The sequence below is a fragment of the Salvelinus fontinalis genome, chromosome 32, assembly GCF_029448725.1.
Source record: "Salvelinus fontinalis isolate EN_2023a chromosome 32, ASM2944872v1, whole genome shotgun sequence".
Taxonomy (NCBI): domain Eukaryota; kingdom Metazoa; phylum Chordata; class Actinopteri; order Salmoniformes; family Salmonidae; genus Salvelinus; species Salvelinus fontinalis.
Genome location: NC_074696.1, coordinates 18,498,635 through 18,512,729, shown reverse-complemented (window position 1 = coordinate 18,512,729; position 14,095 = coordinate 18,498,635). Strand labels below are relative to the sequence as shown.

At 41.1% G+C, this 14,095-nt stretch overlaps 1 protein-coding gene across 2 annotated transcripts in view; it reads right to left on the bottom strand.

Annotated features, from left to right (window-relative positions):
* Positions 1–14,095, bottom strand: part of vps50 (VPS50 EARP/GARPII complex subunit) — a 258,036-nt gene that overhangs the window by 106,840 nt on the left and 137,101 nt on the right. For both annotated transcript variants that reach the window (XM_055893594.1, XM_055893595.1), the window contains exon 13: positions 7,382–7,514. In XM_055893594.1, the coding sequence (XP_055749569.1) occupies positions 7,382–7,514 (133 nt within the window). The remainder of the gene's footprint in view (positions 1–7,381; positions 7,515–14,095) is intronic.

Below are 14,095 nucleotides of genomic sequence, written 5' to 3'. Positions count from 1 at the left end.
CGTGGACGGTCTCCATTCAAATCCTAGGCGGCCAAACCGTTATCTAAACCCCAATGTGAAACTAAAGAATTTCCTCTTTTGACCTGGCAATCGCATTCTGCACCATCTTTGCGAGTGAAGATGATGTTGGAGTGTGAAAACACATCCAAACTGGTCACAGGCCAGGGAAAGCAATTAACCTGCTGACAGGCCTGGCAAATGAAGGAGAGAGAAGCTGCCTTAACAAAGATGGAGGTAAGTAGCAGAGGCAATGGAAGGCAATGGGAGGAGTAATTGTTAATTTCCACACAGGGATTAGAGCATTATTCAATGTCCCAGACACACATAATTAGCCAAGCAACAATGTACAGTTGAAGTCGGGAGTTTACATACACTTAGGTTGGAGTCATTAAAACTTGTTTTTCAACCACTCCTGGGCTTTAGAAGCTTCTGATAGGCTATTTGACACTATTTGAGTCAATTAGAGGTGTACCTGTGGATGTATTTCAAGGCCTATCTTCAAACTCAGTGCCTCTATGCTTGACATCATGGGAAAATCAAAAGAACTCAGCAAAGACCTTAGGAAATCAATTGTAGACCTCCACAAGTCTGGTTCATCCTTGGAAGCAATTTTAAAACGCCTGAAGGTACCACGTTCATCTGTACAAACAATAGTACGCAAGTATAAACACCATGGGACCACGTAGCTGTCATACCGTTCAGGAAGGAGACGCGTTCTATCTCCTAGAGATGAACGTACTTTGATGCGAAAAGTGTAAATCAATCCCAGAACAACAACAGAGGACCTTGTGAAGATGCTGGAGGAAACAGGTACAAAAGTATCTATATCCACAGTAAAACGAGTCCTATATTGACATGACCTGAAAGGCCGCACAGCACGGAAGCCGCCCGAAAAAAGCCAGACTATGTTTTGCAACTGCAAATGGGGACAAAGATTGTACTTTTTGGAGAAATGTCCTCTGGTCTGATGAAACAAAAATAGAACTGTTTAGCCATAATGACCATCGTTATGTTTAGAGGAAAAAGGGGGAAGCTTGCAAGCCGAAGAACACCATCCCAATCCTGAAGCACGGGAGTGGCAGCATCATGTTGTGGGGTTGCTTTGCTGCAGGAGGGACTGGTGCACTTCACAAAATAGATGGCATCATGAGGCAGGAAAATGATGTGGATATATTAAAGCAACATCTCAAGACATCAGTCAGGAAGTTAAAGCTTGGTCGCAAATGGGTCTTCCAAATGGACAACGACCCCAAGCATACTTCCAAAGTTGTGGCAAAATGGCTTAAGGACAACAAAGTCAAGGTATTGGAGTGGCCATCACAAAGTCCTGACCTCAATCTTCTAGAAAATTTGTGGGCAGAACTGAAAAAGCGTGTGCGAGCAAGGAGGTCTACAAACCTGACTCAGTTACATCAGCTCTTTCAGGAGGAATGGGCCAAAATTCACCCAACTTATTGTAGGAAGCTTGTGGAAGTCTACCCGAAAAGTATGACTCAAGTTAAATAATTTAAAGGCAATGCTACCAAATACTAATTGAGTGTATGTAAACTTCTGACCCACTGAGAATGTGATGAAAAAAATAAAAGCTGAAATAAATCACTCTACTATTATTCTGACATTTCACATTCTAAAAATAAAGTGGTGATCCCAACTGACCTAAAACTGGGAATTTTTACTAGGATTAAATGCCAGGAATTGTGAAAAACTGTATTTGGCTAAGGTGTATGTAAACTTCCAACTTCAACTGTAGATGATCAGTAGGAACTGGTGTGGCTACATATGAATGATGTCATGTTAAGCTAACTATGGAGTGTCCATTTCTCTTGGACTGAATGAAGAAAGGCAGTAGTCCAAATTAGACTGTAGTATATTATATTGGCACAGCCAAAACATGACACTAAATAACAGGAGATGTTAAGAGAATGTCATGCTCCTATGAGATCAGAAGTCAATCAAAACGACTGTGAAAAAACTCTACTTATTCACAAACAGCAAACGAACGTTACTACTTCATCCATCTTGAGGCGAAGCTGTACACGTGGGAAGGCAAATATCAAGGCCAACATCTTCCCCCCTCTGTCCTGGATTGGTTGTATGTTTAATGTGGCAGTTCCAAAGCTAACAGTCAAAACGAGGGGCTCCAGTCCATGCTGTGAGCTTGTAACCGATCCACCGACCACGGCCATTTATCCTCTCACCACCGAGGATCTGTCCCAGCTGATTGAACATCACAGTGGGTGAGCTACATGTATGGCTGATAATTCAATTTGGAAAGGTGGAAGGGAACCCGTCGCCCGTATTCATTCCAGAAACAACTTCCCTTTATTGAGTGGTGACATTAATTACTGATACATCATGGTGACAGGTTCACTACGTCAGCTGTGGTGGCCCTCAGTAGGTGTTTCAGTCTGCATCCCAAATAGCACCCTATTCCCTATATAGTGCAGTACTTTGCTTTGACCAGGGTCCTGGTAGTGCACACTATATAGGGAATAGGGTGCCATTTGGGACACATAGGCAGCCTTGCAGCAGCCAGCCACGGACCGTTTCATTATTTTTCCAATGACAATCAGCCTGGCGGTCATGCGGGGCACCGGGTAGAACGTGTTGGGTCCCAGGACACAACACCAGTCTGACAAATGAAGATCAGCATGTAAATCCCTCCTCTTAAGGCTTTGGTATACGCACACACAAACAGAGACGCACACCCACACACCGAACACACACACACACGCTCTCTCTCGCTCACCAAACACACAGACTAAACATGCATACTAAACACGCACACCGTTTACATCATATAAAAAAGGTCAAGCTGGTGCAGAGTGAGGTCACCTTCACTTAGAGGGCAGTACAGTAGATGAAAGCCAATCACACTCACTCTCGATGTGATGGCCCTGCCCATCTTACAACTAAATGGAATATGTCCTTTCACCTCGCAGAACGCGGGATATGCTTAGCTACGGTTTTGAAGCTGGAAGGGTACGTCTCTAACGGTACCATAATCCCAATATATTGCACAACTTTTGACCACATAGTGCACTATACAGGGAATAGTGTGTCATTTGTGACTGTCGTCAACGATTTAGGGGATAAGGGCATCACTGTGGTCCTACTCGTCACCGTCCATTTGGTTAATCAAGCTAATGTACTGAAGGGGGAAATTGAACCCCCTTTCCACTGAGAAAGAACAAGTTCTGGATTTGATCCAAAGCTACTGTTTAGTCTTTGAAAAGGCAAACAAATACAATTTACCAAATGAAAACGACTCAGTGAGCTACCTTGAAACCAACAGTCCCCTGGAAGAGAGTAACTCTACTCAACGTGAAACCTGAAACTTTATCGCTATGGAAACAGAGCGAACCAGTTGTGTTTACTAAGCTTGGATACCTAAGGAATGTGACATCAGTGATGACACAAGCTGGAGTTGTCTAGTTAATCCCAACATAAACCCGTCTTGGACTGCCTCTGTGGTTTCAAATTATCTAGCTACTTGCTCTCTCTGGCTTATAGTTACAGTTGAAGTCGGAAGTTTATACACACCTTAGCCAAATACATTTAAACTCAGCATTTCACAAATCCTGACATTTAATCCAAGTAAAAATTCCCTGTCTTTGGTCAGTTAGGATCACCACTTTATTTTAAAAAATGTGAAATGTCAGAATAATAGTAGAGAGAATGGTTTATTTCAACTTTTATTTATTTCATCACATTCCTAATGGGTCAGAAGTTTACATACACTCAATTAGTATTCGGTAGCATTGCCTTTAAATTGTTTAACTTGGGTCAAACGTTTCGGGTAGCCTTCCACAAGCTTCCCATAATAAGTTGGGTGAATTTTGGCCCATTCCACCTGACAGAGCTGGTGTAACTGAGTCAGGTTTGTAGGCCTCCTTGCTTGCACACGATTTTTCAGTTCCGCAAACACATTTTCTCCAATACCTTGACTTTGTTGTCCTTAAGCCATTTTGCCACAACTTTGGAAGTATGCTTGTGGTCATTGTCCATTTGGAAGACCCATTTGCGACCAAGCTTTAACTTCCTGACTAATGTCTTGAGATGTTGCTTCAATATATCCACAATTTTCCTGCCTCATGATGCCATCTATTTTGTGAAGTGCACCAGTCCCTCCTGCAGCAAAGCACCCCCACAACATGATGCTGCCACTAACGTGCTTCATGATTGGGATGGTGTTCTTCGGCTTGCAAGCCTCCCCCTTTGTCCTCCAAACATAACAATTATGGCTAAACAGTTCTATTTTTGTTTCATCAGACCAGAGGACATTTCTTAAAAAATGACAATCTTTGTCCCCATATGCAGTTGCAAACCGTGGCTTTTTTAATGGTGGTTTTGGAGCAGTGGCTTCTTCCTTGCTGAACGGCCTTTCAGGTTATGTCAATATAGGACTCGTTTTGCTTTGGATATAGATATTTTTGTACCCGTTTCCTCCAGCATCTTCACAAGGTCCTTTGCTATTGTTCTGGGATTGATTTGCACTTTTCGCACCAAAGTATGTTCATCTCTAGGAGACGGAATGCGTCTCCTTCCTGAGCGGTATGACGGCTGCGTGGTCCGATGTTGTTTATACTTGCGTAATATTGTTTGTACAGATGAACGTGGTACCTTCAGGCATTTGGAAATTGCTCCCAAGGTTGAACCAGACTTGTGGACGTCAACAATTTTTTCTGAGGTCTTGGCTGATTTCTTTTGATTTTCCCATGATGTCAAGCAAAGAGGCACAGAGTTTGAAGGTAGGCCTTGAAGTACATCCACAGGTACACCTCCAATGGACTCAAATGGTGTCAATTAGCCTATCAGAAGCTTCTAAAGCCATGACATTTTCTGTCATTTTCCAAGCCGTTTTAAGATAGTCAACTTAGTGCATGTAAACTTCTGACCCACTGGAATTGTGATACAGTGAATTATAAGTTAAATAATCTGTCTGTAAACAATTACTTGCGTCATGCACAAAGTAGATGTGGCGTGATTGAAAAATGAGTTTTAATGACTCCAACCTAAGTGTATGCAAACTTCCGACTTCAACTGTATATAGAGTCAGGGCTGAAAGTACATTTAATTTGTTCTTACATATAGAATCCCTACTCATTCAATAGGATCTCTGTGAGCACGGTCGTAAAGAATGGTCATTTAACTGCAAAAATGTTTTTCCTTTTATTGCGGCATAAACACAACCAGTCATGATGATTGAACCAGTCTGATTGTCAAACACTTCACTTCAAAAAGGCTCCATTACTAGGCTAATCATGCACATTCATCCACAACATACCACCAGGCTCCAAACAGCGGTAACAGTACTTTCAGCCCTGTATAGAATAGAGCTGCTGCTCCAGCAGCTACCTCCTCATAACATCTCTACCTGTGAGATGTACTGTGGCCTGTTTTGGAGACCATAGCAGTGTTGCACTTGGTAACCTTGCTTTAATTGTGACGGGGGAAATAAGAGGTTCCCAGAAAAGCAGATCATCACTACATGCATCATTCATGTGATATCATCTGATTATCACGTAAGCAATGTGTCATCCCTCTAGGCTGTACTGAAACATCCTAAATATAAGAAATAACTGAGCACTGAGGGACATGAGGGTAACTCACAGAGGGGTGAGCACTGAGGGACATGAGGGTAACTCACAGAGGGGTGAGCACTGAGGGACATGAGGGTAACTCACAGAGGGGTGAGCACTGAGGGACATGAGGGTGTCTACATGGAATTAGGAAAAAGGAATCAGTAATTTCCTATTGAAGGACAATAAACAACCATCAATCAAAACGGTGCTTATACTGAAATGAACATGATCATGGAATGGAAATGAATACTCAGTGTTAAATATCAGTTTGTCTCCATCGCTTACCGTGTGGCTAATTTTAAATGATTCAACTAATCATTAGATTCTATTTTTGGACAAGAAGTCTTTGGAGAGGGCTCAGTGACTTAGCCAGCGACGTGCTTTCAGGTCTGGTCAGCTCAATGACATTCTACATGGACAGCCTGAGAGAAGGAGAGCCACTGAAGTAACACTCGAAAATAAATTCCTCTTGACTATCAACACAGTGGCAATCTACCTCAACTACCCACACTATCAAGCCAATGTGGGCTGTGCAAATGTGGTGCTGCGCATTCACAACCACTTCTGTTATATGGGCGGGGTAGACAACGGGGCAGTAGCTCACCTCTATTAGGTGCAAATGCAATACTTAGAAACCCATCAATGTCCAGGTTTAAGTCTGTGGGGCCTCATTGAAAGTCAACCCCCCCCTTTGTTTTTGCTGAATCAGCTTAAATTGATTTAGCGGCTGCTGATGAAGAGCCAGGAGCATGGAGGGAACACTACTAAAGCCCTACTGCTGGTTTCTAAGAACTTCTAGAGGACGAGGGGGAGTAAACGCCTGGAGAAATACAAGGTGAACTGACCTGAGGGCAGCTGAAGAAGGGTTATTTCCATACGGATGTTCAAGGGGCTTTAGGTGCATTAAGCATAAGGGAATCAGGGCTATAAAAGTTAGAGCAGGTAGACGGTGGTAAATAAGAGTTGTAATGGTCGCTTGCCTGAATGAAAGGGGAGGGGACAGTGCTATGCTGCATTGAGGGGAGGGGGTATTGGTGGGGCATGCTTCCAGTACCTGTAGCGGCCTCCTCCTCTTCCGCTTTAGGAGTATGGTATAGGAATCAGGGCTTTAGAAATAAGAGAGGTTACCTTGGAGGAGCGATGATGAAAAAGGGCTTTTGTGGTCACTTGCCTTTATTAAAAGGGGAGGAGACAGTGCTTAGGGGTGCTGAATTAAAGGGAAGGGCAGTGTTGTAAAGTAATTAAGTAAAAATACTTGAAAGTACTACTTTAGTAGTTTTTGAAGGTATCTATACTTTATTATTTATACATTCCTAAAGAAAATAATGTACTTTTTATTCCATACATTTTCCCTGACACCCAAAAGTACTTGTTACATTTCGAATGCTTAGCAGAACAATAAAATTGTCTAATTCACACACTTCTAAAGAGAACATTCCTAGTCATCCCTACTGCCTCTGATCTGTTGGACTCACTAAACACATGCTTCGTTTCTAAATTATGTGTGGAGTGAGTGTGCCACTTGCCATCTATAAATAAATAAAGAAAATGGTGCCATCTGGTTTTCTTAAAATAAGCAATTTTAAATGATTTATACTTTTACTTTTGATACTTAAGTATATTTAAAACCAAAAACTTTCAGACTTATACTCAAGTAGGTTTTTACTAAGTGACTTTCACTTGAGTCATTTGCTATTAATATTAAGGCATCTTTACTCAAGTATGATAATTGGGAACTTTTTCCACCACTGAGGTAGGACATATTGAGGGGACAGATATTGGTGTGTCAGGCATACCTGTGGTGGGTGGGGCCTCTTCCTTGTCGTCCTCCTCATGCCACTGCATGGTCCGGTGGTAGCTGAGCATCACCTCCCACAATGCCTTGCACAGGTCGCTCAGGCAGGGGACATAGCTGTCTTGAGTGATGTGCTGTGGACCAGACGGGAGAGACAAATGTAAAAAAAAGAGAACGAGACACAGACAGCAAGATGGAGACAAACAGAGAGCAAGCCAGACAGCGGACAAACGGACGGACGGAGAGACGGGAGAGACAGACGGGAGAGACAGACGGGAGAGACAGACAGACAGACAGACAGACAGACAGACAAACAGACAGACAGAGACGGAGAGATACAGAGATACAGAGAGACACAGAGAAACAGAGAGAGACAGACAGAGAGACAGACAGAGACAAACAGACAAAGACAGAGAAAGACAGAGAGAGAGAGAGAGAGAGACAGACAGACAGACGAGAGAGAGAGAGACAGAGAGATACAGAGACAGAGACAGAGAGAGAGACAGAGAGAGACAGAGATTTTATTTGGATCTCTTTTAGTTCCCATTTGGACTAATCTTCCAACAGTCCTTAAACATTAAAATACAATTTATAATACGAACACATTTTCAAATATAACACACTATTACAAACATACATAATATACTAACATAATGACCCAATAAATACTCAATCTAAAAAATATTGATTCTTCATCTACTATAGTCCCACAACATTTCTATGTATTATATTTAAATCGTTTTAAAATAATGTTTAAATGTATATATTGAAAGGTTTCTGGTTTGCTCAGTTAATTTATTCAATTTCTTTATTGCTCTAAATCAAAATGTTCTTTTGCCTATTTCTCTTTTCTGTCTGGATAATACATAGATGGTGAACAATCTATTCCTAGTATTTACGGAATGTCTGTCTCTTACCAACTGAATACCGTTGTGTATAGAACTTGGCCGTTTTAAATTACGTATATTATGAAATAAAATAAGCATGTTTTTTTCAATTATCTTGTCGATTGATGACCAACCAAGAACATTGAGCATGACTGCAACAGAAGAACCATATCTCCACCTTAAAACAATCCTTGCTGCTTTGTTCTGTGCATTCTGCAGCCTCCTAACTTTACTTGGTGATGCATTTCCCGAGACCACAGAACAGTAGTTCACCTGGCTCTCAATTAATGCTTGTGTTATTTGCTGAATAATTTTTCCTGGTAAATATTTAGCTATCCTTCTGATTATGCATGCGGTTTTAATATTTTTTTTTTTACATAGATTAGTTATTTGAGACGACCATGATAAGCAGTTGTCTAGCTGCACTCCCAATAGTTTGGTTTCTGCCACTTAATTGTATCCCATGCTGTTTTGGCCTTTTCCTAGTGGAACAGACCAACATAACTTTGGTTTTCTTGGTGTTTAAAACAAGTTTGTTTTGGCAAACCCACTCCCTGATATTCTCCAAATCTCCTTGTAAAGCTTGCTGTACCTGTTGAACCGATTGTCTTGCTGCCTAAATTGTAGTATCATCTGCAAATATAGTAGCTTGAGTTTCAGCTAAGGCATAGGGAAGGTCGTTGGTATATATTAAATAAAGACGTGACCCAAGGCAGCTGCCCTGCGGTATTCCACAGTTTAACACGAGGGGAAGAAAATGAACCATTGATATAGGTGGACTGTTTCCTGTCAGTTAGATATGACTGTACCCAATTCAATGCTACATCCTTAAAACCATAATGCATTAACTTTGTCAAAATTATTTCATGATCCACTAAATCAAATGCTGCACTGAAATCTAAAAATAGTACACCCACAAACTTGCCATTATCCATAGCATTGAGCCACTGGTCAGTCATGTCAACCAATGCAGTGGTAGTGGAATGTTTTTTGCGATAAGCATGCTGATTGGCTGTAATCAGATCATTCTTTTCCATGTACTCTCATATTTGTCTACTCACATCCCCTTTTCCAGTGACCAATTAAATACGTATCTCAGTGGAGCTGCAATCTGGGGAGCAGCACAGCGAAGATAAACATTGTCCATAAGACCATAACCTGTAGATTTACCACCAGGTAATGACTTCAATAGGTTTAACACCTCCTCCACTGACACCATTTGCAGACTAAAAGAGCAGATCTTGTTGCTCATAATATGATCATCAATCCATTGGACAATAGTTTGTTTGGAAGAATGTATGTTTACATTGTTGCTCAGTAATTACATTTTCTTTGTAAAAAAATCAGCAAAATGATTGGCAATATCAGCTGGTTTTGTTATGATTCTCCCGTCAACCTCCACACTAGATGGGCATGATGAGATAGATGTACCAACCTCCACACTAGATGGGCAAGATGAGATAGATGTGCCAACCTCCACACTAGATGGGCATGATGAGATAGATGTACCAACCTCCACACTAGATGGGCGTGATGAGATAGATGTACCAACCTCTATACTAGATGGGCGTGATGAGATAGATGTACCAAGGAAGCCCTTAACTGTGTTCCATACCTTTTTAAAATCATTTTTACAATCAATAAAAGCATTGTTGTAAAATAACTTTTTTTTCCTTTCGATTCAATTTAACTGCATTATTACGTAATGTTCTATAATTCTGTTATCCAATTTATAATTTTGACTTGGCTGCTAAGACTTTGCTATATTTCTTTGAGAAAAAGCCTCACCCAGTTCATCATCAATCCTTGGAGATGGACGGGCACCAACTGTACTCTTTCTTATAGGGGCATGATGGTCCATTTCCTCAGTGAGCAAATCAATAAAACATTCTGTAGTGTGATTTAAATCATCCTCTAGATAAATCAGCTCCCAGGGTACAGCAGCCAAATCATTTAGAAATAGCTCATGATTAAATGTTTTAAAATGTCTCTTGACCACAATCCTAGGGGGTTTCTTTGGAACCTTGGTGTTCATGGTTATGGTCACAATATTATGGTCTGTCCAGCCCACTGGCATTGATCTGGCTTTTAAGCATTGCAATGGTATATTACAGAAAATCAGATCAATGCATGTGTCTGAACGATGACCCAACTTAATTGATGATCTAGTAGTATCATTAACCATTTGTTTCAAACCACAGTTCTTGGCACATCTCATCAATTTTGTTCTATTCAAATTATTGTGATCCTTCCAATTTATATTAAAATCACCAAAGATAAATACATCTCTGTTGCTATCTGTGGCCTGGTCAAACCCAGTCCCCAAGTCATCCATATAGGACACCTTAGAGCTAGGAGGTCTATACACACATCCTACCAATATGGGTGCCTGGTGAGGCAGATGTACTTGAGTCCATAGTGCCTCTATTTGACATACATTAAGGTCATCCCTCCTCTTAAAAGGTATATGATTCTGAATGTACAATGCTACACACCCACCATTCCTATTCCTGTCCCTTCTCAGTAGACTATATCCATGATTCCTGTCTATTCTCAGTAGACTATATCCATGATTCCTGTCCCTTCTCAGTAGACTATATCTATGATTCCTGTCCCTTCTCAGTAGACTATATCCATGATTCCTGTCCCTTCTCAGTAGACTATATCCATGATTCCTGTCCCTTCTCAGTAGACTATATCCATGATTCCTGTCCCTTCTCAGTAGACTATATCCATGATTCCTGTCCCTTCTCAGTAGACTATATCCATGATTCCTGTCCCTTCTCAGTAGACTATATCCATGATTCCTGTCCCTTCTCAGTAGACTATATCCATGATTCCTGTCCCTTCTCAGTAGACTATATCCATGATTCCTGTCCCTTCTCAGTAGACTATATCCTTGATTCCTGTCCCTTCTCAGTAGACTATATCCATGATTCCTGTCCCTTCTCAGTAGACTATATCCATGATTCCTGTCCCTTCTCAGTAGACTATATCCATGATTCCTGTCCCTTCTCAGTAGACTATATCCATGATTCCTGTCCCTTCTCAGTAGACTATATCCATGATTCCTGTCCCTTCTCAGTAGACTATATCCATGATTCCTGTCCCTTCTCAGTAGACTATATCCATGATTCCTGTCCCTTCTCAGTAGACTATATCCATGATTCCTGTCCCTTCTCAGTAGACTATATCCATGATTCCTGTCCCTTCTCAGTAGACTATATCCATGATTCCTGTCCCTTCTCAGTAGACTATATCCTTGATTCCTGTCCCTTCTCAGTAGACTATATCCATGATTCCTGTCCCTTCTCAGTAGACTATATCCATGATTCCTGTCCCTTCTCAGTAGACTATATCCATGATTCCTGTCCCTTCTCAGTAGACTATATCCATGATTCCTGTCCCTTCTCAGTAGACTATATCCATGATTCCTGTCCCTTCTCAGTAGACTATATCCATGATTCCTGTCCCTTCTCAGTAGACTATATCCATGATTCCTGTCCCTTCTCAGTAGACTATATCCATGATTCCTGTCCCTTCTCAGTAGACTATATCCATGATTCCTGTCCCTTCTCAGTAGACTATATCCATGATTCCTGTCCCTTCTCAGTAGACTATATCCTTGATTCCTGTCCCTTCTCAGTAGACTATATCCATGATTCCTGTCCCTTCTCAGTAGACTATATCCTTGATTCCTGTCCCTTCTCAGTAGACTATATCCTTGATTCCTGTCCCTTCTCAGTAGACTATATCCATGATTCCTGTCCCTTCTCAGTAGACTATATCCTTGATTCCTGTCCCTTCTCAGTAGACTATATCCTTGATTCCTGTCCCTTCTCAGTAGACTATATCCTTGATTCCTGTCCCTTCTCAGTAGACTATATCCATGATTCCTGTCCCTTCTCAGTAGACTATATCCTTGATTCCTGTCCCTTCTCAGTAGACTATATCCTTGAATGTTCATTTGCCCATCATTTACAGATGCATCTAAATGTGTTTTGGTCAAAGCCAAAATATGAATATTATTTATGTTGACCAAGTTAAAAACCTCATATATTTTGTTAGGAAGGCTACATACATTAACCTGAGCCATATGCAACCCTTTCCTTATCAAGTGTAGATCCATAGAGCATGTATTCATTATAGTTGAAGTTGTCATGATACACCACAACACACAAACTCACATTTGAACATTAAAATAGCCAGGGAGTTACTCCAGAGTCCCGATACAATTGCCCGTTGATATAAAGTGTATCCATCACCATGGAGACTCGTTGAATCAGGCAACGCTTTTCCTTCATGATAGGGATATAGTTTTTTTCTCCTTTCATTGATCTCGGTGGGGAAGTGATCATTCATTCCAAAATCAGTGTTTCTGAGTTCTCTGTCCCTGCTCTTTCATTTCCTGTTGCTTAAATTTCAAAACATGCAATAATATCCTGTGGCCTATTTCCAGAGGCCTTACCTATTCTATGGACTCTGGAGAAAGTGGCATTACGCACAACATCAGTGGGCAGTTTTAGTTGAGTTGACATAAAGTCTCGGACTGTGTCCTCACAGCCTCTGCTGTTGTCATTCTCCGGTATCTCTGAGAATATTAGATTGTTCCGCATTGATCAACACTGTACATCAAGCAAGGTTCATTTAAGTTGTTTTGTTCTCCCTTTGCACAACCTCCACCTTGCTATGAATAGAGTCTACAGAACCTTTCAGCGCCGTGTTCTCTTTCCTTAGATCATCAATCTGACGTTGGCTGAATTCTAGACTGGCACATAATGCATTGATGTCCTCTCGTAATATCTCAAAGATATCAAGTTTGGCAAGCCTTGCATTGATGGATTTGAACAAGTCAACATCCAAATCAGTAAACCTCTCCCCACACTCTTACTAGGGGATGGTTTGGTTCCATCGTTGATACCTATTGGCCAACCTGGTTTTGATTTGGTTTGTTTTGTTGATTGGGTTGGTTGTCCTTAACTTCACTAGGGTAGGGGGCAGCATTTGGAATTTTGGATGAAAAGCGTGCCCAAATTAAACTGCCTGCTACTCAGGCCCAGAAGATAGGATATGCATATAATTAGTAGATTTGATAGATTTGATAATTAGTAGATTTCCAAAACTGTTAAAATAATGTCTGTGAGTATACCAGAATTGATATGGCAGGCAAAAACCTGAGGAAAATCCAACCAGGAAGTACTATTATTTTGAAAGACTGTTTTTCCATTGTAAGCCTATCCATACAAAGACTTAGGACCCAGTTCACAAGCTCTGTGGCTTCCTCAACATGTGACCAGTCTTTAGGCATTGTTTCAGGCTTTTACTCTGACAAATGAGGGAGATACAGCACTTTCAATCAGTGGCCAGTGGAAATTTCCATTCATCAGCCATGCGCCTGATCGGGAACACGCCTTTCTTGTTTCTCCTTTCCTATTGATGAAGCTTTTGTCCGGTTGAAATATGATTGATTGGAATTAGTGCACGCGCTTTCTGCATTCAGATTACTGGACAAAGCGAGCAAACAAAAAGGAGGTTTTTGGTCATAAAGAGGGACATTATCAAACAAAACAAACATTTATTGTCTAACATGGAGACCTGGGAGTGCCACCAGATGAAGATCATCAAAGGTAAGTGATTAATTTTAATGCTATTTCTGACTTTTGTGACACCTCTTCTTGTTTGGAAAATGGCTGTATGAGTTTCTGTGGCTAGGAGCTGACCTAACATAATCGCAAAGTGTGCTTTCGCCGTAAAGTATTTTTGAAATCTGACTCAGCGGATGCATTAAGGAGAAGTTTATCTAGAATTCCATGCTTAACACTTGTATC